At 35.1% G+C, this 22,564-nt stretch overlaps 1 protein-coding gene and 1 pseudogene across 2 annotated transcripts; one reads left to right on the forward strand and one right to left on the reverse strand.

The window, feature by feature from the left end:
• Positions 1–1,011: 1,011 nt before the first annotated feature.
• LOC149069146 (transmembrane protein 164-like) lies at positions 1,012–17,868 on the reverse strand. The gene is made up of 6 exons (XM_089250462.1): positions 17,786–17,868; positions 14,702–15,046; positions 10,326–10,445; positions 8,748–8,832; positions 6,982–7,082; positions 1,012–3,982 (listed from the first exon to the last, which is right to left on the reverse strand). Exons 2-6 carry the CDS (start codon positions 15,035–15,037, stop codon positions 3,692–3,694), a joined length of 933 nt encoding a protein of 310 aa, XP_089106588.1. The 5' UTR covers positions 15,038–15,046; positions 17,786–17,868; the 3' UTR covers positions 1,012–3,691.
• A 777-nt stretch (positions 17,869–18,645) lies between these two features.
• On the forward strand, positions 18,646–19,995 carry LOC149069147 (retinol dehydrogenase 14 pseudogene; annotated as a pseudogene). The gene has a single exon (XR_016195145.1). The product of XR_016195145.1 is annotated as a retinol dehydrogenase 14 pseudogene (transcript).
• Positions 19,996–22,564: the final 2,569 nt, after the last annotated feature.

Consider the following 22,564-nt stretch of genomic DNA (forward strand, 5'->3'; position numbering starts at 1 on the left):
TACAGAGGACATAGAGATTTTCCCCTTCACTGGAGAGTATATATGCTGAACAGGACCATGCAATGGGCAGTCACACAATCAGCTAATAGCTCATAGAAATTATAACATTAACAAGTGAAGAGTGACATCATGTCATGTAATATATATAGCCATCTAGTGTCTTGTCGTTTATGAGCTATTAGCTGATTGTGTGACTGTCCATTGCATGGTCCCGTTCGGCATATATATGCTCCAGTGAAAGAAAATCTCTATCTTCTCTGTATCTTAGTGGTGAGAGCACTTGTCTGGCAAATGAGGGACCTGGGTTTGACCCCCGGTAGAGGCAGGGATGAGTTTTTCACCCTACCTGAAAAAAATCAACATCTCAAAAAATCTTCACAACATCCAGTTTTCTGTATATCCTGCATTAACAAGTGGAGAGCAACATCATGTCATATTTATAAATTATTATTTTTTTGTTATGACAATTATCATTATAAATCTGCAGTTTACCGATTTGCAGTAGAGCTTCAATCCCAACTATCAACAACTTTAGCAATATAACTACTTCACTAAACACCATCTCTGGCCATATCACTATATTGCAATTTATTGCCATTAATGAGATGGGTTGGAAATGAAGGTGTTGTCTATCGGTGGTCGCCTCAAGTTTGTTAGGGAAAATATCTTATCTATATCCTCCCTCAGATTCGCACCTGGGACCGTGACAGCAATCTTCACAGGGGTAGACGAGCATCTTACCACCGTGCCACTTGGGCACTAGCAATATAATTTGCAACTTTGCTCACTTTTGGCATTCAAAATGGCTAACATGAACGAGATGACATTGCAAACTTTCTGAAGCAGTTACTCCTGTCATTTTTCTATAGCAGTGGTTCTCAACCTCATATTTGATGGCAATTTGCTATTTCCTGTATTTGAAAAATCCGATTTTCCCAAATTCTTCTCAAGAAAATCATTGTGAGCTTAGGATTTCAAGGATAGGGATTTTTTTTATGAATTTTTCATTTTCACAAAACACAAATTGAGGATTTTTCTATAAAGATCCGAAAAATCGGAAGAATCTCGTTTCTGATTAAAAGATTTAAAAAATGCTACAAAATCAAAAGGCCACAGGGCAATCTTATAGACATAAGTGTACGTAGAATTTCCTCAAGGGGGGGGGGGGGGGTTTCCAGATTTTTGTTCTTTCTGGGTTTTTTTTTAAATTAGTTTTTTTTCTGCAAAATAACACTATAATCTTGACTGGGGGTTGAACCCCAAACCCCCCTCTCCTTTGCGTACGCCAATGCTTATAGATGCACCCTTAACCCACCACGAAGGTATACAGGCTAAGGCTTCCGGGTAAATAGGAAGCATTGGCACCTGTGCTGTATGTAAAACGGTTAAAGAAAGAAAGACAATGATCATCATTGACATTGTGTCTCCAAAGGTTGCCTATTTACATGAAAAAAGAGTGCAAACCATCTCTAGATGTCGACTATGGTGGTGTGAAGCCTGTCTCTCCCCCGCTGCAATCAAGACCGATTGACACTTAGTGTTAGAGCATATGAGCTGTGGGTTGGCTAGATAGCCATATGTTTTCCTTTCTAGGATGTTGCAGCTGCTAGGATGTTTTCTACCCTATGATATTGAAGGTGTTGAGACCACATGAAAACTTTAACTTAAACATATACTTGACTTATCCCAAATCGACCTGTATGTATATCTTTTCCTGTTACTTTTTCAACTTAGCTCATATTCCACGTATATCATGTTCACTGAACTTGTATTATATTATACGATGACTGAGCAGAGAATACTTATACACTTCACTAAAAAGAAAACGACAAAACAAGCCAAGACCAAGTGAAAAAATTACTTATAATACTGCTCTTATATTAAAAAAAATTGCAGCATTCCACCACATTATCGTGATCACTTTAAACTAACATGAACGAGATGACATTGCAAACTTTTCCAAAACTTCCCAAGCAGTTAATCCCATCATTTTTCTATATATAGCAGTGATTCTCAAACTGAGGCCATATGCCTCCCTGTAGTCCTGGGATATTCTAAGGAGGTCACGGTTGAAAATCAGATGAAAGGGGAGAAGCGACAAGTGGTGAGGGGGCGTCCACAAAGAGCTGTGAAGAAATAAAGCTAAGTAAAATAGGGTGGGTGGAAAAAAATGTAACTACTTTCAGAATCCAGTAGAGCTGTCCATAGAACCAGGGACATCTTAGCCCTTGGGCCCATGTGGGCGTGACTTGGAGCCTCATATCCATAGGGGACCTACATGATGAGATCTGGTACTGTATTTTATAAACATTTTTTTTTCAACCATCTCATTGGTCAATTTGCATGTTGTAGTCTTTGTATTTTATGATTTTCAGATGTATGTAAATATGTAGGTTGTCACTTCCAGTTAAGCACAGGCCTTCAGAACATCAGTTTGCCCAAGGACCCATGATGTTGAGACAGTCATGAATATGCAGTGCGCCCTAGTACCTATAGATGGAGCACCTCATTATGCTTCTTCTTGTGCACGGTTGCTTGAGCAAAATTTAGTTTTTACCTTGTACTGCTGATACATAAGCATGTCTTCTTTTTCCTTGTTGTAATCCTTACTTATTATACATTAATAAATTGTAAAGTTTTTAATATGCTTCCTCTTCTGACTACTAACTAGTGCTATCTTAAAGCATGGGCCCACTTGGGCACGGCTCCAGGCCTCACAAAAATGAGATCTGGTAGAAATTTTCGAGAATTTGCAAGGTAAGGGGTAAGATCTCAGAAAAATCACTTGGCCCAGAGGTTCATGATGCTTTTAAGATGGCCCTGCTGACTACATAGCATCAGCATACATAAAACCACCACATTAAAGAAGCTCACTGAACTCTAGACTAGGGTGACGTGTCTGGAGGTTCGATTTATTGCGTTGTTTCCTTGGGTCATCCCGTATTTCACACAGACTATTTTTCCCACGTAATACAGCAGGGCTGGACAAATCCCAGGTGCTAGGTCACCATGGCAACTAGAAAACAGGAATTAGTGACCAAAATTTTCTGATTTCATTACGCTACTTCTTTTAACATGGGAAAAATAAAAGAAAACATTGTTTAGGGGGCCATTTTTCTTAAGCAAAATACCATGGTTGACTCCTAAGAAATTAGGCTTGCACCTAAATATTTTTTTGATTCGTCAACCCCTATGGTTAGGGGCCATGGGCTGAAAAAGTTTGAGAAACAGTTGTGCTCTGTAAGATGATCGTGCACATTTTCATTTCCTTACTCTCACTGCCACTAACACTAAGTATAAACATACACATACATATATACATTGAAAGTTTGAGGAAGCGATTTTCCATTTTGCCCTCATCTGGGTTTATAAGCAGGCTGTATAATTTTTGACCAACCTGTGTCTTTTGAAGTAAAAAAAATATCTAACATCTTATTATGTAATCAAAAACTAATTCAAGTGACTGAAAAATGTACAATAAAATTAATATGAAAAATAATGTATATCATATAAATAACTCTTGATAATTTAAAGAACGGGAAAATCATTCACATTCTTTTGAACTAGATTGTGCACCGGTTGACCAGCGTTCCATAACGGACAGAATACTAAACAGTATGGTGGTATAAATTTTAAAAAAAAATTAATTAATGCCCTCATTAATTTTTTTTTCTACTTGTGTGTTTTGCTATTAATCCTGATGAATATCCTCATTTTTTGTCAGAGGCATATTGAGCATTTGCGCACGGCACATACTGCATAGCTGCTGAACCCTCAAAGCAGCTAGTGCAACATATTTCTCGCCAGTCCATACTATCGTACCAAGAGCTTGAAGTATCAAAAGACTCAATTTGGTGTAAAGCTTTCCCATTATGAAGATCAGTGCTGCTTGGTGGAATATTGCCCAGATGCGATAATTCGGACCATAAAATGGATCAGACACTGCAGGACATATTATGTTGTTCAGGTTCACTTCTGTGGCCTAAGAGAGTGGGGGGAAAAGGTGATATTAATAAAAAATCTTCTACAACGGAAAAAAACATTCATTACACTATTGTGAGCTTTGATGTTTAATCAGGATTTTACTACACAGGCTGTCCCAAATTGTTCGCATAGCAGATATCTCCGCTACCGTTGACTTTAGAAACACACTTTCAGTTACAAAAAGTTTCCAAATGATGTGCGGTTACTTAAAATCTCTAAATTTGATCAAGGGGTAAAAAAAATGAAGAAATTAACTTTTTACACAGTCTTACATGCTAAAACTTCCAATTACTGAAATGTAATTACCCCGTTTGAAATTCGCAAAAAATTGCATATTTTTTGATACAATATTTTATCTAGATATTAAATCCATAAAATCATTACATTTTGGCCACTAATCACTGTGTTTGCAGTGACATGCTGGTTCAAAAAAGCCACGAACCTCAAAAGACAAAAAAATGTTATGGGAGTCTTTCCCATGAGCACAATCCCCAAAATTGTTGAAAAGCTCAGAAAATTTATTCACAAAAAGCCACAATTATGGCGCAACTGGGTCTGATGATGGATACAAGTTTTGAATCCCTCTAAGTCAGCGATTTTTAACAGTGTGCTACCACACCCTGGGCTCCAAATTCTTTGGGTAAAAAAATTATATTGAACAAGACACCATAGTTTCCCATGTATAACCTGTAAACCAGGGTTGGTAAAAAAACCAAAAAACCGGGTTTTTTGGTTTAAACCGGTTTTTCTTTTAAATAGTATTAACATTAAAAACAATGAAATTTCTGAAAAATCATTCAAACTTCTAATAATTAACTAAAATGAAATGGTTATTAATGTAATTAACACTATTCCCATACTAATTAATCAATAAATATTTCTTACATTTTCACAAAAACCAACTTTTGCAATTTAATTATTTTTTGCTCAACTCAATGAATTACTGTGTGTTTGAAAATTCTTTCAATGTTATTATTAATCATATAGTATATAAAGGTTTTTCTCCAGTTACTTTCAGTATGCTTAATTAGGAAGCTATTTTGAAAAAAGTAATAAAAATTAAGTGAATATAATGTATTTAATGAAGCATAAATAATGCAGATTATTAACAATGATTTACGATATACAGGATGATTATAACTAAGGTTCTGATTTCAAAACACTGTAAAAAAAGAACGATTGTCAAAATGACTTGAAAATTGACATGAATATTCCTGAAAAAATGCAATTTTATTTGGTAAAGGGGAAAAAATACTTAAAAATGTAAAATTAATGACATCATCCAACATGTGGGAAATTTGCTCGCAGAATGAAAACGATAGCCAGTTATGACAAAATGATACCTTAATTATAGCATTCCACGATTTTATAATTCATGGAAACATCACAAAAAATGAAGTAATTGAACAAATAACTACAACTTACTTAAGAAATGTTAAATATGTTGTCCAACCTGAGGTTGAAAGCACAAAAATTGTTGTTCAACAACAGAATCGGAGTATGCCATGGTCATGATGTGGATGTGCTTGCAATTCAGCTTCATTAAACCAAACGCGCCCCCATGTTAATATTCCTGAGGAACTTCTAACATATAGGGCATGTGCTGGAGATTGCAATTCACCAAATTTTGCAATCTGACTACTGTTTATGACATTTTGAGGTACCCCCCCCACAGCCAGAAGTTAAAAGGGTTAAGGTGCATCCTGTCAAAATGGGTTTTCAGCAGCTGCTTTGCTGGTATTGCAATGTGCATCTTGATAGAAGTTCTATCCACACACTGATGCTGTGGAAGTGTCAAAACGATGTGGTTGCACAAAATAGATTATACTGCTGGCCAAGTACAGCATCATCTACCTGCACATTTTGCACTACTTGCATTTATTTTTCCTTTTGCGAAAGAAACTTCCATTGCTTCAGGAATATTCATGCAAATTTTCAAGTCATTCTGACCAGTAGTTCTTATTGAATAGTTATGGAATCAAAACTTCAAATTATAATCACCCTGTATATAGCTGATTATTTTTCATAAATCTGTTATTATTATTCAGTAGAACCCTGATTAACTGGGCTTAACAGTGTGAAAGTATAAAAAAAACTACTATTGAATATTAAGACTGGGAGATATACTAGGAGACCTGCTACTTCTTATGGGAAAGAAAATGAAAATGTATGTGAGGTAATGTAACTACTAGTACACTGGTCTTTGTCCTTTAAGGACAGTTGGTGTCTTTATTGGATTATAGGACCACCTGCCCCTAGCATGATGGTGTCACTACTGTTGCTGCTTCTTTGTGAAGGGAAAAAGAAACCCTGTGAGAAACACCACTGCATTTAGATGTGTGATGCAATCCTTATTCATGAATTTGCTAAAGATAGAGCATCAGAATGTAGCCAAAGGGTAGAAAATGTTGTAAGAATGAGAAATTTTGGCTTTTGTATATAACTTTAAATAACTAAGATACTTCATATGAAAAATATATATATATTCTGGCCACTTTTATGAGACTTTTTGAAAAAAACCGCTTATAAAATCTTATGTCATTTAAAGATATACCATCAGAATGTACCCCAAGGATATAAAATGTAGTAAAAATGAAGCATTTTGGCTAATAATGAACCAATATGATATTTTTCAAGGAAAAAAATTATATTTAGGCAACTTTTATTTGATTTTTTGAAAAAAACCAAACTGGTTTTTTTAAAAAAACCACTTGGTTAAAACCAAGGTTTAAACCAACGTGGTTTAAACCAAACAACCCTGCTGTAAACTATTATTTTTGCATCCAACATAGCTATTGTAGGTAATACCATAATAATACTTTTACAAAAGAAACAGAAGATTGCAAACTTTTGCAATTTTACAAACTAATCGTTCACTTTTGCTTGAGTTTGTAAAAACGAACGTCGACTTTAATGGGTGTTACAAAAGAGAGAAGTGTTACCTTTATAACCTAGAGCATTATAGAAAACTGAATAGTGTGACATAGTAAAATTTACCATTCCAAGAGCCTGCAATACCAGGAAATGATACAGGTACAGTAATCCCATAGTCAGCACAGCCCAGCTGAAATCGTTGAATGGCTCCACAGTATAAACGCCTGGAAAGAAACTGATAATTTAAAATCATAGAAAAAATTAAACATTTTTCAGAGCTCAAAAATGTAACTTTTGATACTTTCAATGAAATTTTAACCACTCATAAAAATGGGTAGATGAATTTGAGTGAAGCTCAAGTCAAACTTTTTGTACAACGAGGGGGGGGGGGGTGTTTCACCAGATGATCCACATAGTTACTTCAAAATATTGAAGACAGGTGGCAGCACCAGCAATAATGCAAAACAAATACAACTACGGCAGCACAAATATGTTAGGCATGCAACTCCAGCATGCACCAATTCATTAGCAATTCCACAGAGAAATGTATACAAGGTGCATGTACAGTAAAGTGGTAGTAGTGGTCCACAAAGTCTGTCTGTTGTGACCCACCATCTATTTAGTTAAAACTAATTGATATGACTCAATTGTAATTATATCTATATAACAACTGATTAGTAAGCTTGGTAGCCCGAGGGCTACATTGAAATTTTCAATGTATAGTGGATTCTAATTCACGATTCGAAATAGACAATGGATTCTTATCAAATGTCTTGTGTGAAAACATCAAACTCGGTTAAATGACACTTCTGCTATAACCATGCACGTACGCAAAATTTTCTCAAGGGGGTTTCAGATTTTTTTCTTTTTGAGGGGGGGGTTTACTTTTTTTTTCCTGCAAAATAACACAATAATCTTGGCTTGGGGGGGGGGGGGGAGGCAGAACCTCAAAACCCCCCCTTTTTGTACGCAAATGGCTATAACATCCTAAATTGATGCTCCAGACTGTCCAAGATAATACTGTTAATGAAACTTGCTCATAATTTTGATAAAATGCAACAATCTTGGATATACTGAAACTTTTCTAATACTTTTGCTTCAGTTTTTACGAGCTTCCCCCCCCCCAAATGCATGGAACTAGAGCTCATTACATTGATGAAATATTAATCTGTTACTCTATTGTTACCTAACAATAAACTTATTTGACGTCCAACTTGTTTATTGGCATGTAATCATATACAAGGTAGTATAACATTTTCTAATATTTTTGACCAACTCTTTTAAAAATAAAAATAACCTGTTTTTCAACAAAACTTACTTAAATTCACAATCTTAACCAAAATCAGGGATTGATTTGATTTGCATATTTTGAGTAGAACTACAAATATTCATTTCATGTATATATCAACTTTTTCTTTCCATGAAATACTTTTTAATTCAAAGTAGACTAGCTGTAACACTTTATTTCCAACCATGGGCTATTTGCAAAGCAATAATTGCAAATTTCGCAGACAATCGACAACATTTTAGTGAAAATTGGCTGTGGCCTATATTTAAGACTAATTTCCCCATATTTTATCTTGCTAAGATATGGTCATCCTAATCATAATAAAATAACACCTTTATATACGTGTTTGGTTACATTTTTCATATTTAAACAATATTAAAAACATCAATCTTGGTTATAACGACAAAATTTCTTGGAATCTTCAATTACAACCAAGTTTGACTGTATATTTTTTTTGGCAGCTCATAACCATTTCATTTTTGATCAAGCTTATTAATAATCTGAACATGTAGACTTATGTATTTTATCACAACAAGCAACACAATATCACTCCAGGCAGTTCTTTCATCAAAATAATAATATAGATAATATTTCACTTTACCTCCAACACCAGTTCTGAGCAAATAAAATGGAGTGATCAGCATCAGAGTATGTTGCAGCCAGTACATTTCAAGTTCCAATGGTCTCTGCGGAAGACAGGGGAGAAAATTGTTTTCATGAATAATTACGGAAGTATGTTCACAAAATTTAGTACAAAAACATCTACAGCATGCCCTAGAACTCTGCTGCCAAAATGAGAGGGGTGACGGTACACTAAAAGGAAGAGGAGATGATCCGATGCATCTATACAATAAGTCGCTTCTCTGGCATATCACTCTAGAATCTAGAGTCTAGATCATCATCCTGGATCTGTATGCCTCCGCTCCATTTGCAACTGAAGATGTCTGCCCCCAGTTAATTCGCAGCTTAAGATGTCTGAATCAACTTCTTTCGAAGCTAAAGATATCTGTCTCTGCTCTATTCACAGCAGAAGATATGCCTCTGTTTTATTTGCAGCCAAAGAGATCTGCCTCAGCTTCATTTGCAGCTGAAGATGCCTTTAATGGCTTCATTTGCAGTTGAAGGTGCCTTCAATGGCTTCATTCGTAGCTGAAGATGTCTGTTGCTGCTTCCATTTGTAGCTAAAGATGTCTCCATTGACTTCATTCACAGCTGAAGATGTTTGCCTTTGCTCAGGAGCAGATTCAGAGGGGTTCACAGGAATGACCGCTTCTCTGAAGAATTGAATGCCATAGATAAAATGATCTTATAGAATTCGTCCCTCCAGACACATCATCCTGGATTTAAACCTGCCTTCGACAGTGGGTCTCAGTTTTTGGAATATCATTCTCCGGTTAAAAGATCAAATCTATTCATAGATTAATCAATTAATTAACCCTAGAAAGGTACCTTTGAGTCTAAGAGACCTAGTTCAGTGGAAAAACAGTGGCCATTTTGTTTCACAGGGCGGAACCTTATCCATCCCTCCCAGGTATGCCCAACTGAAGCCTCTTGGGGAATCATTGTTTTATTTATAGAGGATAGAGCAACATTTTTTTCAGTGTACGTCTATGAGAGGTATAGGTATTATTAAGCATAGATTTTTTCAGGTACTGTTCTAGGGTTACATCAATTTTCAAGGTTTTGATTAGTTTTTCATATATAACCTATATATTGTAACTTTTATATCTTAGAAAATTTTTACCTATATTTGTGTTTTGGACTCAGCTTATATACAGAATTTCAGTGAAGTGGTAGGGAGGGGTTTACCTCCTATACACCCATCCCGATGCTGATTGTAATCAAATTTCTGATTTCTCTGATTTTTTATTTCAATCACGTCTGGGTCACCACTTATCCGGACGCTGATTGTAGTAAGAATATAAAAAATATTAAAAACATAGCAATTTATTATGGTATAATTAGCTAGGAGTACAATGAAGTGCTTACATTTCCGGAGAGCAAGTTAAAACTCAACTCATAAACAAAGTACATACAAGAAGACGTTTTAGGAGGGTGCGCCATCTATAAGGATTAATAATCACTACAAAAACAACTATACGCATAAGAAGAAGGGTGAGAAGGGTGCGCCATCTATACAAACTATGACGCACTACACACCAATATATATGGTACATACCTTTCTCGTATTCAATACCGGAAATAATATGGCTAGAACAGCTCCATACAGACAGTGCATTTGTATCCTGAAAAGTATGGTGACCCATTTAGAAGTGGGTGGTGCAGCCAAAAGGAATATCTACAAAAGGCCAAACATAAGATGTCAATAACATTATACAGTCGAACTCGGTTAATTCGAAGTCCAAAGTCACTGGAAAAAAGTTTGAATTATCCAATTAATCTATCCTGGATACGTAAAATAACTACAAATTGCAACTCAATCATCAACATTAACACTGGATAATAATTATAAATTGTTAAAATTTCATCACCAGTCAAGAAACTTTTTTTCTGAATTTTAATAATTTATAATATTATTAGTCGCTACATGATTCCACTGTTCTGAAATCCGCATCACTGCACAATTTCTTGACCATGTTCAAAGCCTGATTTACGGAAACAGTTCATGTGTGTGATCTACCATCTCAAAATCCCAAAACCATTGCTCAAATCATTCTTATGCTATCAAGGAAATATACTTTCATTAACACTTTACAATTTTTACTTTCCGTTATTTTCCACTGTTAACAACGACAAAAAGACTCAGACTTTGAATGGTACACCTTAATCTATAGGTTGAAAAACAATCAGTATTAAGTGGTACACATTTTCTTGATACACTCTAGCTGGAAAATGTTAAAATGGGCATTAAATTATTAAAGAAAGCGTAGAGAAAAACGAATTTACAAACTTTTTTTTTTCAAATTTGTTTGACAAATTTATTGAGACAATTTATTTGTTTTGTTTGACAACTTATTTTATTATTAATTATTTTATATTTTTTATTCTTTCTACAAATTCTGATTTGTAGAAATTTCTCCCAATTAAATTTGTCATACAAACATCATGATTTTTTTCCTTCAACCTCGAATTACCCAAAAAACTTGAATTAAACAAGAAATTTTAACATTAAATTAGATAGAAAACTCAAGAAGTGTTCGTAAAAGTTAGAATTATCCAAAATTCGAATTAACCAAGTTTTACTGTATTAACTTACACCTGATAAGCAGTTAATGTCTACTTTAATTTTCTTCACGTAAAATGTGAATGAAATACAGGATATTATAATTTCACCATGTAGATGTTATTAATCTCGCTTGTAAATTTTATTAAACCTGTTACATTGCATCCAGTGTTGTCTCAACGTATGGGCCCACCCGGGCTCCTCAAGAGAAGAGGGACCTCAGAAAAATGAGTAGTTGTTGAATTTTTCGAGAATTTTCCTGGTAAGGCCTCAAAAAATCACTTGGCCCAGAAGCCTATAATTCTCTTAAGATGGCCTTGATTGCATCTCAAATGGCAAGTATCATAATATCACTGTTTGGGCAGAGCCAAATACAGTAAAACTACAGACTATAAGTACCATATATACTTGTGTACACACCAAGTTTTTTTTTGTTCAGAAAGTCTTCCATATATTGGAAAAAATTCAGCTAAGTTTTATTAATCCCCCCCCCCCTTTCATGGCAAAGCACACTAACTCTGTCCAGCAAAGTGGGTTCAACTCAACCCATGAAAATAAAGTCATGTTTCAGAATCACAGGAGAATGGGGAGGGGCCTCTGGCCTATCAATACACTGTGACCACTACAAATTGGACACAATTTATGGTAATTTTGTTACGCAAGATTATCTGAGGCTCGAAGGCAGTGCTCAGGTGAGCTTGATTGAAGATAGTCCTACGTCAAAGGGGTTTCCAAACAAACATATTAATCCATACAGCACATTAATAGAAGCGTTTATTTCAGAAACCCCATATAAGTGCAGAATTTCTCATTTCGAGATATTCAAGGAAAACATTCCAACTTAACTAAAAGCAGGTATTTTTTTTTACGAAAAAAATGTGAAGGATGGGTTCTATACATAAAATGGAAACATGATATATTTATTCAAGTTCAGCGGAAAGGGGTAAAAAAAAGAATTCTAGCCTCTGCAGTTATGGGGGTTTTTGCACTAAAATAAATTAGCATCAATTTTTTTTACAATTTTTATGATATTGAGTTCAGTTAGGGGTGAAAACAAGGAAGCTGACCTTTTAATAACATTCAATTTTATTTTGGTGAGTTAGATTTTTGTAGAAATAAAATAATTATATGTAATATCATTCTCTATTCTGCATAGTCAGAGTTTTTTCTTATTTTAACTTCAGATGTCGGCCAACTCAAAATCAGGAAGTAGAATTCAGCAGTCTGTGAAGAATACTCAGCAAGCTTTTGCAGATTATCAATTTTTTCTCTTGTTGATTGGGATTTTTCCAGCCGGGTAGGCTTTTGTAATTAGCAGTTCTAAAAGTCAAGTGGGGTCTTTCTACAAATAAATGATGATACGGTCAAGCCATTAATGAACGTCATAGCTTTCACTTTGCCCATGGTACTCAGAACTTATTCGGTGCCAAGTTTGAAACACTTAGCAAAACATTTGCAATCGATTTTGTCAGGAAGAGTTTTTCCGAGTGAGTCTTACCACTTTGTAAGTGGCACATTCTTTGCCCTAAACTCGTGATTTGTATATTATATTACGTTTGTAAGTGCCTGGATTAACAATACCTTTTCTTCAGAGTTTCCACGTCTGATTGCAATTCACTAGACACTTTTTTCAAACTTAGAAAACATAGAACAGAAAATAATCACTAGAAACCTCAAAACAAACTTTCAAAACACAGAATAATCCAAAACGGACTGTTTAATTGCTTTTATTCATAAAACCCGCAAAATGACGTAAGTGCTACTAACTGTTACAAGTTGTAGCGCAGAAATCTCATATAAGTGATGTTCCTTATGGGGTTTCTGCACTAAACAAATATTTCAGAGAAGCAAACTGGGGGAAGAGGGTATAAATTTTTTTTTTCAGTGGGTTTTTGCACCAAACGAAGTGTCTATCAATCAACAAGAAATCAGTATTAATTCAATATCAAATTTTTCGTTACTTATGGGGTTTCTGAAATAACTGCTTCAATTACAACAATTTTTGACCTGCGAACTATGGATTCGAAGCCATCTCTTATGTCCGGATCCAGCAGACTGAACGTTTTGTATAACCATGCTTTTTTGTAGCCATTGATACAACAGAAAAACGTTTTAATGCTGTTTCGTGAAGTGGAGAAAGTCATGTGGGAGAAGGAAAAGTATATGGAAGATTTTGATAATTTTTCATTGTACATAAAAAAAAACGTTTATATCTTAAAAATATAATATATTATATATATATATATATATATATAAAATATATTATATTTTTAAGATATAAACGTTTTTTTTTATGTACAATGAAAAATTATCAAAATCTTCCATATACTTTTCCTTCTCCCACATGACTTTCTCCACTTCAGTATATGGAAGATTTTGATAATTTTTCATTGTACATAAAAAAAAACGTTTATATCTTAAAAATATAATATATTATATATATATATATATATATATAAAATATATTATATTTTTAAGATATAAACGTTTTTTTTTATGTACAATGAAAAATTATCAAAATCTTCCATATACTTTTCCTTCTCCCACATGACTTTCTCCACTTCACGAAACAGCATTAAAACGTTTTTCTGTTGTATCAATGGAGAAATATTCATATATATATATAAAATATATTATAACAATATATATTATAAAATATATTATAACAATATATTTTTTTCATTGTACATTAAAAAAAAACGTTTATATCTTAAAAATATAATATATTTTATATATATATATATATATATATATATGAATATTTCTCCATTTTATATATATATATAAAATGGAGAAATATTCATTTTTTTCTCCAAAATGTGTGATTTTTTAGGATTGTCTTATATACTGGTTTCCAATTTTCTATCATTTTGGTGATAGATAAGTTGGGGTGTCGGCTATACACTCTCCTAACAACATAAATTTACATAATATAGTGGTGAAACCATAGTCAAGAACAAAACTAATAGCATGCATAAAATTGCCAGATAGATACAGGCCCTATATTATAATATTATTATAATATCACAATTGGGCACTAATTCGGTAACAATGAACCTCACATGAATCGAACCTACAAATGAACCTTGTTACAACAAAGTTGAAGAAATGGCAAAAATATTTCAAACCAAATTTTGTATTAACAGATAACAGTGATAAAACAGTGAATTGATTATTTTTAATATGAAAAATACTTAATTCATACTAAGCAAGTTAATCTTAATGAGGTTCCATTTTATTTTATTCATTTTCCCCAAATGATATTTTATTTTTTAGAGATAGATGAGCTCATCATTCCGAGACAGACTGTGATCTAATTATCAATTCGAAATACGCATGTATTATATGCTTAAAGCATATGCAAATCTTACCTGAATGGCTGTGATTATGTGGCATGGATTGAGGATGTATATCACAGTTCTTGATGAAAACTTAAAACCGATTTCTATGCCGAAAACCAGGCACATCAACACAAGTAGGAGCCTCTTCCCGCCTCTGTCTTCTCGAACAACTCTCGGTACTGGTGGAACGTTCAGGCGTTTCAGTCCCCAAATTACAGCCATCAAGGCGATGGTGCAAGCCACAACGGTCTCTGTGACTCGCCTCTCGTAAGACAGAAAATTTGTACAGGCTGGGCCTCCGTTACCCTTAATGCTGTGATTGACGCCACGGAATGACCAGTCAGCAACATCGCCTAGTTTCGACATTTCAAACGCCTGAAATGAACAAGTTTTGACTTTAAATATATATATGTATTCTGGCATTTTCCTCGCTAAAAGCGATTATGCTATACTTGTTGCATATTTGGTTAAAACTTAACATGAAGACATCATCACACAAGTAATCTAGACCTACACAAGTAATGAAAATCGCTAAGAAAAGCAGTAAATTCTCAATATATGGTACACTGCTGTTTCAAAACTGTTTGTTATCGCAGGTCCAATTTAGCACTATTTACTAGGGTTATTGGTTGGAAGATAGGAACGTCCAAAACATATAAGAGTGGGTTTTCCAGGGAGGATGATGTCGGCAACACATCACTGTTTTGATGTAATCAAAAACTTGGTGACAAAAAGGTATACATTGTGTTGGGAATCATCCAGAAAAGCTTCTGAACTCTAATAGTGCACTTGATGGCTTGTGTTACATTTTTGTTGCTATTGCTCTTGACGTGCATGTTACAGTGCCATCTATGCATGAAATTTTGAATCATTTTTATTCTCAAAAAATTTTTGGGAACAGCTATAGTGTATACATATATACCTCTTCAATGCTAGAATTGGAGAGAGAAGAAATGTTGAAAGCTCAGTTGGAAGTCATGGTTACGTGCACAAAATGACAGAGGGAACTGACTTGTAGAATTTGCAGAGAGCGAACAGTTATGCATCATGAATTCGTTTTTTTATGAAGAATCCCCAAAGAAAGTGGACCTGGAGAAGCCCAAATGGAACAACAAGTGAGATCGACTACATCCTATCTAATAAGAAGCATATGATCCAAGACTGCAGTGTTCTCAACAAATTCAATACAGGAAGTGATCTTCAACTAGTGAGATGAAGAATAATGCTTAACACTAGAATGGGAAGAATGAAACTTATCAAAAATACAAAAACTGTCATCGATATGGCAAAGTTTCAAGAACATCAATATAAATTCCAACTGAAGAACCGATTTGATTTCCTGTATAAAACCACTGAAGATGGACAAGATGTCACCAAGATGAACAGAACTTTAACCACTACAATAAAAGAAGCAGCAAAAGAAGTCACTGGAGAAAAAGAAATAAAACCGGTGAAGAAAATAACAATCAGTTTCTTTGTTTCTTCTTTCTTTCATCAATGAAAGACCCGAAAGAATTTCAGATTACGAAGAATGACCCTAAATCAAAAATTGAATACGCAGAACTTTGTAAGACAATAGGAAAATGGATTACAGATGTCAGGAAGTTTAATTGCGATATTGTAGAGAAAGCACTGGAAGATAATAGGAGCTTTAACACCTATTATCTAATGAAGAATCCTAAGAATGTTTTGTTTGTGTAGTTAGTTTTTCAATGTCATGTTTCTAAATTTTACAGCTATAGTATTAACACTTTCTCACAATGTGTTGCCGATTTTTTTCTTTGGCAAGAAAGATGTCTGAAAGCACAATTACGTTTACCACCTCTCTGGCCACTTCTCGTCAAAAAAAGAAAATGTCAACACATTGCCAAAAAGGGCATATACTATTGCTGTTATAGCTGCGTTTTTATATTCCTAAAAAAAAAAAACATTCGATCACAACAAGCACTTTATTACAAATCATGCATCAGACCAATTGATTGATTTTTTTCATATTGTTTTTTCCTTCCCCATTTCTTAACCCTTAAATGGCATGGAGGGTCATTTTGACCCCAGCATTTTCCATGTTGCCATCCCTTGAGAAAAAAATGTATTTGTACCATCTTATTTTCAGTACCTTTTAAGCTAGATATGTTTACATGTGTTTGACAAATTTATGATGTTCTTTCCACTTTTCCCTTCCCTTTATATCATTGATCAAAGTTTCCGTGGGGTAAGTAATTTTTTTGTCTGACGGCCAGAGAATTCAGATCGAAAGAGTGCCAATTTTCACGATAACGGTTTCAAATTAATGGTGAAACATCGGATATCCCAGGTAATCATGAGGATAGTGTTGTTAATGAACCAAGTGAACTTCAATTCACTAAACTTAGTGAACTAACAATAGTTGCATGCACGACACCAGTCACACACAATTTTCACAACGCCAGTTAAGGATTAAAAACACATGGAAACATATCAATTGACCACACATTTTCCTTGGAAATACTCTAATTAAAGCAACACATATACTCATTCATTAAAACGCAATACAATTAATCTATCCTTTATTGGCTATTTCATCTTTACTACGTCGATTAGGTGGTACACGTGATAATGCATTTATTTCAACATTTTTAAAAAATACGTTTGTGAGATCACTGAATAAAACGAAAAGGGAAAGTTTCATGCAAATCATGCTAAAATTATATACAGGAATGTAACTAGATGCTTTGTCACTCAGGGGCGAGCGCGCATTCTGACGCCCCCCTTGTAATGTTGAAGGTGGTGTTTCAGAATGAAATTTGCACCCCCCCCACTCGGGTCTAGCGCCCGGGGCACGAGACCCGCGTGCTTTCCCCCCCCGCCAAGTTGCAGCCCTGAATATATATACACATATATTCATGTTGTATACATGCGAAGTTAGAATAAATATAGAAAATTTCGATCTTGGCAACAAGTTCATTCCCGTTCATTACGAAACGATTCGTAAACAAACAAATTGCAATGCGCTGTCACAGGTAAAATACGAAAGCAATAACACAAATTACGTCATATTTCCCCCACCCCTTCTCCCACGATTCTTGCAATTGTACAAAGTAATGTTTAATTGAAATTTCGATCTAAAATACGAACCGTTTATTACGGATTTCCCCACAAGGAAAATAAAGATCTTATTTCTGCTGGGTGTTTAGTTGCCGATCTTCCTGGTCAGATTATTCTGGTTTTAGTGCTGCAAAGGCTATTCCCTGAGATGAGATTCAAAAAAAAAAAAAGTGAAATTTTTCCCATTTGAAACTAATATGCTCCCATCTACTGGTGCGAAAGTACTAAGTTTTTTACAAACATTAGATGGCAGCAGTTGTTCTATCAGTTTCATTTCCTCCCACTTATAGCTCAATCACTGAGCTATAAGTAAAGCTATAAGTTTACCTATAGCTCAGCTCCAGAGAAATACGGGAAAATGAGATTCCAAATACGGAAACTTGCCAATTATTGCCAAAAATGACGCCAAAACAGAACAAAGTTACCAAATATTGCTTAATTTACGGAAAAATTACAATAGCGGGAAATGAAGCATTACTGCAAATTGCAGTGGATTAAAATGAATTCCACGAAAAAAAAAAAAAAAAGGTCACCAAGGCAAATGTGGGAGATTAAAATTCTCATTTATAGTTGTAATTATCATAATATAATTTATGAGTAGAAAAAATTTTAATTTTTGACTTCAATAAAGAATAAAAATTCAAGTTGGGTTCGTGGAAAAACTGGGACACTTTTGCCAAAAAAACAGAAAATACAGGGACTATCCAACACCTTCTAGAGCAAGAAGCTTTAGAAGGTATTGGACTATCCCGGAAAATACGGGACGAATGGTCACGCTAGCTGTAAATAAACTTTACTTGTAGCTCAGTGTGTTTTCCAGTCCGTCAATAGATGGCATCAAAAGTCCGCCAGTAATTGTGAACTCCACTCAAAAAAGAGAAATAGACGGAAAGACCCTGGGAATGAATGTGCTCGATCTTCCTTCATCTCTGAAAATGTAAACAAATCCGAAACGGTGACTTGACGTGAAAAACTTCGGTGTAAAATTTATTTATTTTACCTAATCATGGCTCTTGGAGTGCTCACAGCGACGTTGGTTGTAATTATTAGCATGGCACTTGTACGCAAGTACCAAGAAAGCAAGTGGGGAAAATGTAGGAGCCAAAGATCAATGCGAGGTAAAACCGTGATAATAACCGGGGCGAATTGCGGACTCGGAAAAGCCACCACCGAAGAATTGGCGAAGCGTGGTGCCAAGGTCATAATGGCTTGTAGAGACCTCGAGAAAGCCGAAAAAGCCATGAGAGAGATCAGGGAGAGAACCCCTGACGGGACATTACAGGTCGCCCAACTGGACTTGGCTTCTTTCACTTCCATCAAGAGATTCGCCAACCAAATGCTACAGAACGAAAAAAGGATCGACGTGCTCATCAACAACGCTGGTATATTCCAGTGCCCCTTCATGCTCACTGAAGATGGCCACGAGATGCAGTTCGGGGTTAATTACCTAGGCCATTTCCTATTGACCAATCTTCTTCTTGATAAACTGAAGAAATCGGCGCCAAGTAGGGTAGTAAATGTTACATCAGCGCTGTACAGTAAGAAAGCGTTGGACTTGGACGTTATAAACTCTGAGCAACACTACAATAAAAGCAAAGCTTACGGAGACAGCAAACTGGCTAATATATTGTTCACGAGAGAATTGTCGAAGAAATTAGAGACCACCATGGTACGAGTGTATGCAGTTAGCCCGGGAATGGTCTGGACCAACTTGGGAAGGCACATCAAAGCGGGTTGGTTGAAGATGATATTGCTTGCCCCATTCGCTCTATTTCTTGTGAGGCTTCCCAAACAGGGCTGCCAGACTATTATCCACTGCGCCGTCTCGGAAGATGTCGAAGAAGAGAGCGGGTTGTATTATCGAAACTGTCATAGGTCGGAGTTCAAAGGCATTGCCAAAGATGATAAAGTTGCTGTCGAGCTCTGGAAGTACTCTGAAAAGATAATCTCTGGGTGGCTTTGAAATAAACTTCAAAACACGACTGAGAAGATTTTATTTATGGGATTTTAAAGTTCTCATCTTGAACTTAGATGTATGAAGTAGATGAAATTTTTTTGTATAATAAGAATAGAGAGTATGTGTGTGATGTAGATTTGAACACAGAAGAAATTTAATTGCACTTCATTTGTATTGTGTAAATGCTATCACAAATACTTAGGTATTCATTTGATTCATGTAAATCTTGTATGGATCAATTTTTTTGTACAGATAATAATAAACATTTTTTATATTAGTTTGCCCCCAATTTATTACATACCATATTGAATGACATTGCAGTGAAAAAGAGGAAAACAGCAAACCGTGGTGTAATTAAAAAGTAATGTAGTTCTGAAATTTTTTGAGGGATCTGGGAAAAATATAGGTTCATATATCCTCATGCTGGCTAATCTTGCATACTTCAATGGATATTTTATCACCAATATATTTGGGGAGGGGAGATCAGTATTTAGTTTCTGTATTGGAAAAATAGTTTTTTCTGGTATCTGAACAAAATATGAAAAGTGCACATGTTAAAAATAGTTCTCCCAGCTTTTCTAGTGCTTCTGGAAATCTTTCTAAAAGACAAATGAAAACCATAAGGTGGCAAGAACTGATTTATTGATGGAACATTTCCAGTAACAAACGGCAGCCATATCAAACATTTGTGAAAGAAGGTAAATTTTGTATGTTTCACTATCTTATAATTATGTGCACTCTTAGGTCTGGTTGCATAACTGTGCAAAACCATTCTTTTTTTTCATCCAACTAATTTGTTCACTCTGAATAGTCTCATAAGCATCACCACTTTTTCCCTATACTGTGCAACTATTTTCAACAACGAACAAATTAATGGGACCTCCCCATTATCTCATGCAAAAATTAAGCTTTTGAAATAAGTTTTTTTTACAATGCAAAATAACATTCATGAGCATACAAGGTTTGTTCAGAAAAAAAGTATCCAACCATAATTTTTCCGTGCTTGAACCAATGAAGCTTGAGAGGCATGGTTTTGTGCACATATATATAATTTATTTACAATAACCCCAGAAGGCATGAAATGCACTTATACTGGAAGAAAAAGAAAAAAAATCAGTCAGAACGGGAAGCACTTCGCATACGGAGTCAGGTCGAAATCCCTAGTAGCGGAATATAAATCTTGCGTAGGATATATGCGTAGGATAATAGGAGGCACATACAAGTTCTGATGGAAGACTGTTCCATATTCTTGCCACACGGCATCTATATCCATGGAAAAAGCAATCCCTTCTAGCCGTTGGTATTCTTATTTGGAAGCGATGCCTACGTAGGTTAACTCGCCTGTCTATGATCTCAAAGAAAGGCTCTCTCGATGGTAGATAAACAATTTGGTGGACGCAATTTTGTAGCACATCTTCAGTGATTCTATGCCATTCCAGTGAGTGTAAACCCAGAAATTGAAGTCTCTGGCAATAAGATAGACCGCTCATGCCAGGTATTCTTTTAGTAAACGACCTCTGTGGCTTTTTGAGGAGCTGTATGTCCTTGATTTTGTAAGGGCTTCATACTTGCGAACAGAAGGGGGATCCTAGTGTGCATGCTTGAATTTTTTTTTCTTGCCTGCAAAAGCTGTCAGTCACTGGCAGACTGCAGATAAGTGAGGAAGTGTAAGTAAATGCAGTCTCATTTTTTTTGTTTTGGACACACAAAATGGTGGAAAAACTTGAACGCTACTGCAATTAATCATGATGGAACTGCTAATTGCGATGCAGAACATCTTGTTAGTACTCCTTGGTGATGGCTGTGCTGTGCTGTGCATATTTAAACGATCCTCAAACAGAGTTGCTTCTGTTTGATCATCAGCAGCTTTAGCATGAACTTAGCCAAGATTCTTCTGAAGTCCAAATCATCAGTCAAAAATCGCATATCACTCTTTGTAATTACATCTTTACCAAAAACATTATAAAAACTATTCGGCCACTCAAAATCAGACATTGTATCAACAACCTTAGGGGGAAAAAACATTTTCGGCATGAAATGATTCCAACTTCCCCAAAAATTTTAATTTAATTGCAGTGAACCTAGAGTCACAGTTTTGTTTCATAAATTCAAGACCCTTATTTCTCTCTCCTTTTATGACATTAATTCTCATATTAGAAATTAACACTGATGAGCTTAGAATAAATGCAGCAAAGTATGCATCTATTAATATGGTTGTTTTATATGCTGAAGACAAGATTTTTTTATTGTTTGATGCTTCCTCAATTGCAGCTTTTTCCATGCTAGTTAGGAATACCCATTCAGCTAGAGAACAGTTCCTTTGTACAAAATCAATAGTTTTGGCTATCGATTCCAGAATCACAATCATGACCTTGACATTTCTTCTTAAACCAATATTTATGATTTTACTGGAGATGTCACTATCTATTTGAGATCTGTGGTCTTCACAAACTTCAAGAGAATGACAATAAGTATTCCATCGTACCTATACGGGAAGTATCAATGCACTTCCACCTTCTGCATGATACAATGATTGTGAAATTATTTAAATATACTGTACTTGTATAACATGCTTTGTTACATCAGTTTCAACCAAATCTTTGGCTAGCAGGTTTAAAATGTGGGCAGTGCACCCATATGTAAGTCCCAAAAGCCAAGCTCTTCATCCAGTCTTTCTGGAAGAAACCATATTTGCAGTTATTGTCTGTAACAAAACTTGATATTTTACATTTGCAGTTTTCTTCTGTTGATTTCACCGAACTAAAAACCAAATTTGCTAAATAATTTCCAGTATGCGATAAGCCAGATGTGTTAATAGTATCAACATGGATGATTTTACTACACTGTTTGAT

The sequence above is a fragment of the Pholcus phalangioides genome, unplaced genomic scaffold (genome assembly GCF_987345545.1).
Source record: "Pholcus phalangioides strain wild (caught in Gottingen) unplaced genomic scaffold, Ppha-v1.0 ptg000024l_1, whole genome shotgun sequence".
In the NCBI taxonomy this organism is placed as follows: domain Eukaryota; kingdom Metazoa; phylum Arthropoda; class Arachnida; order Araneae; family Pholcidae; genus Pholcus; species Pholcus phalangioides.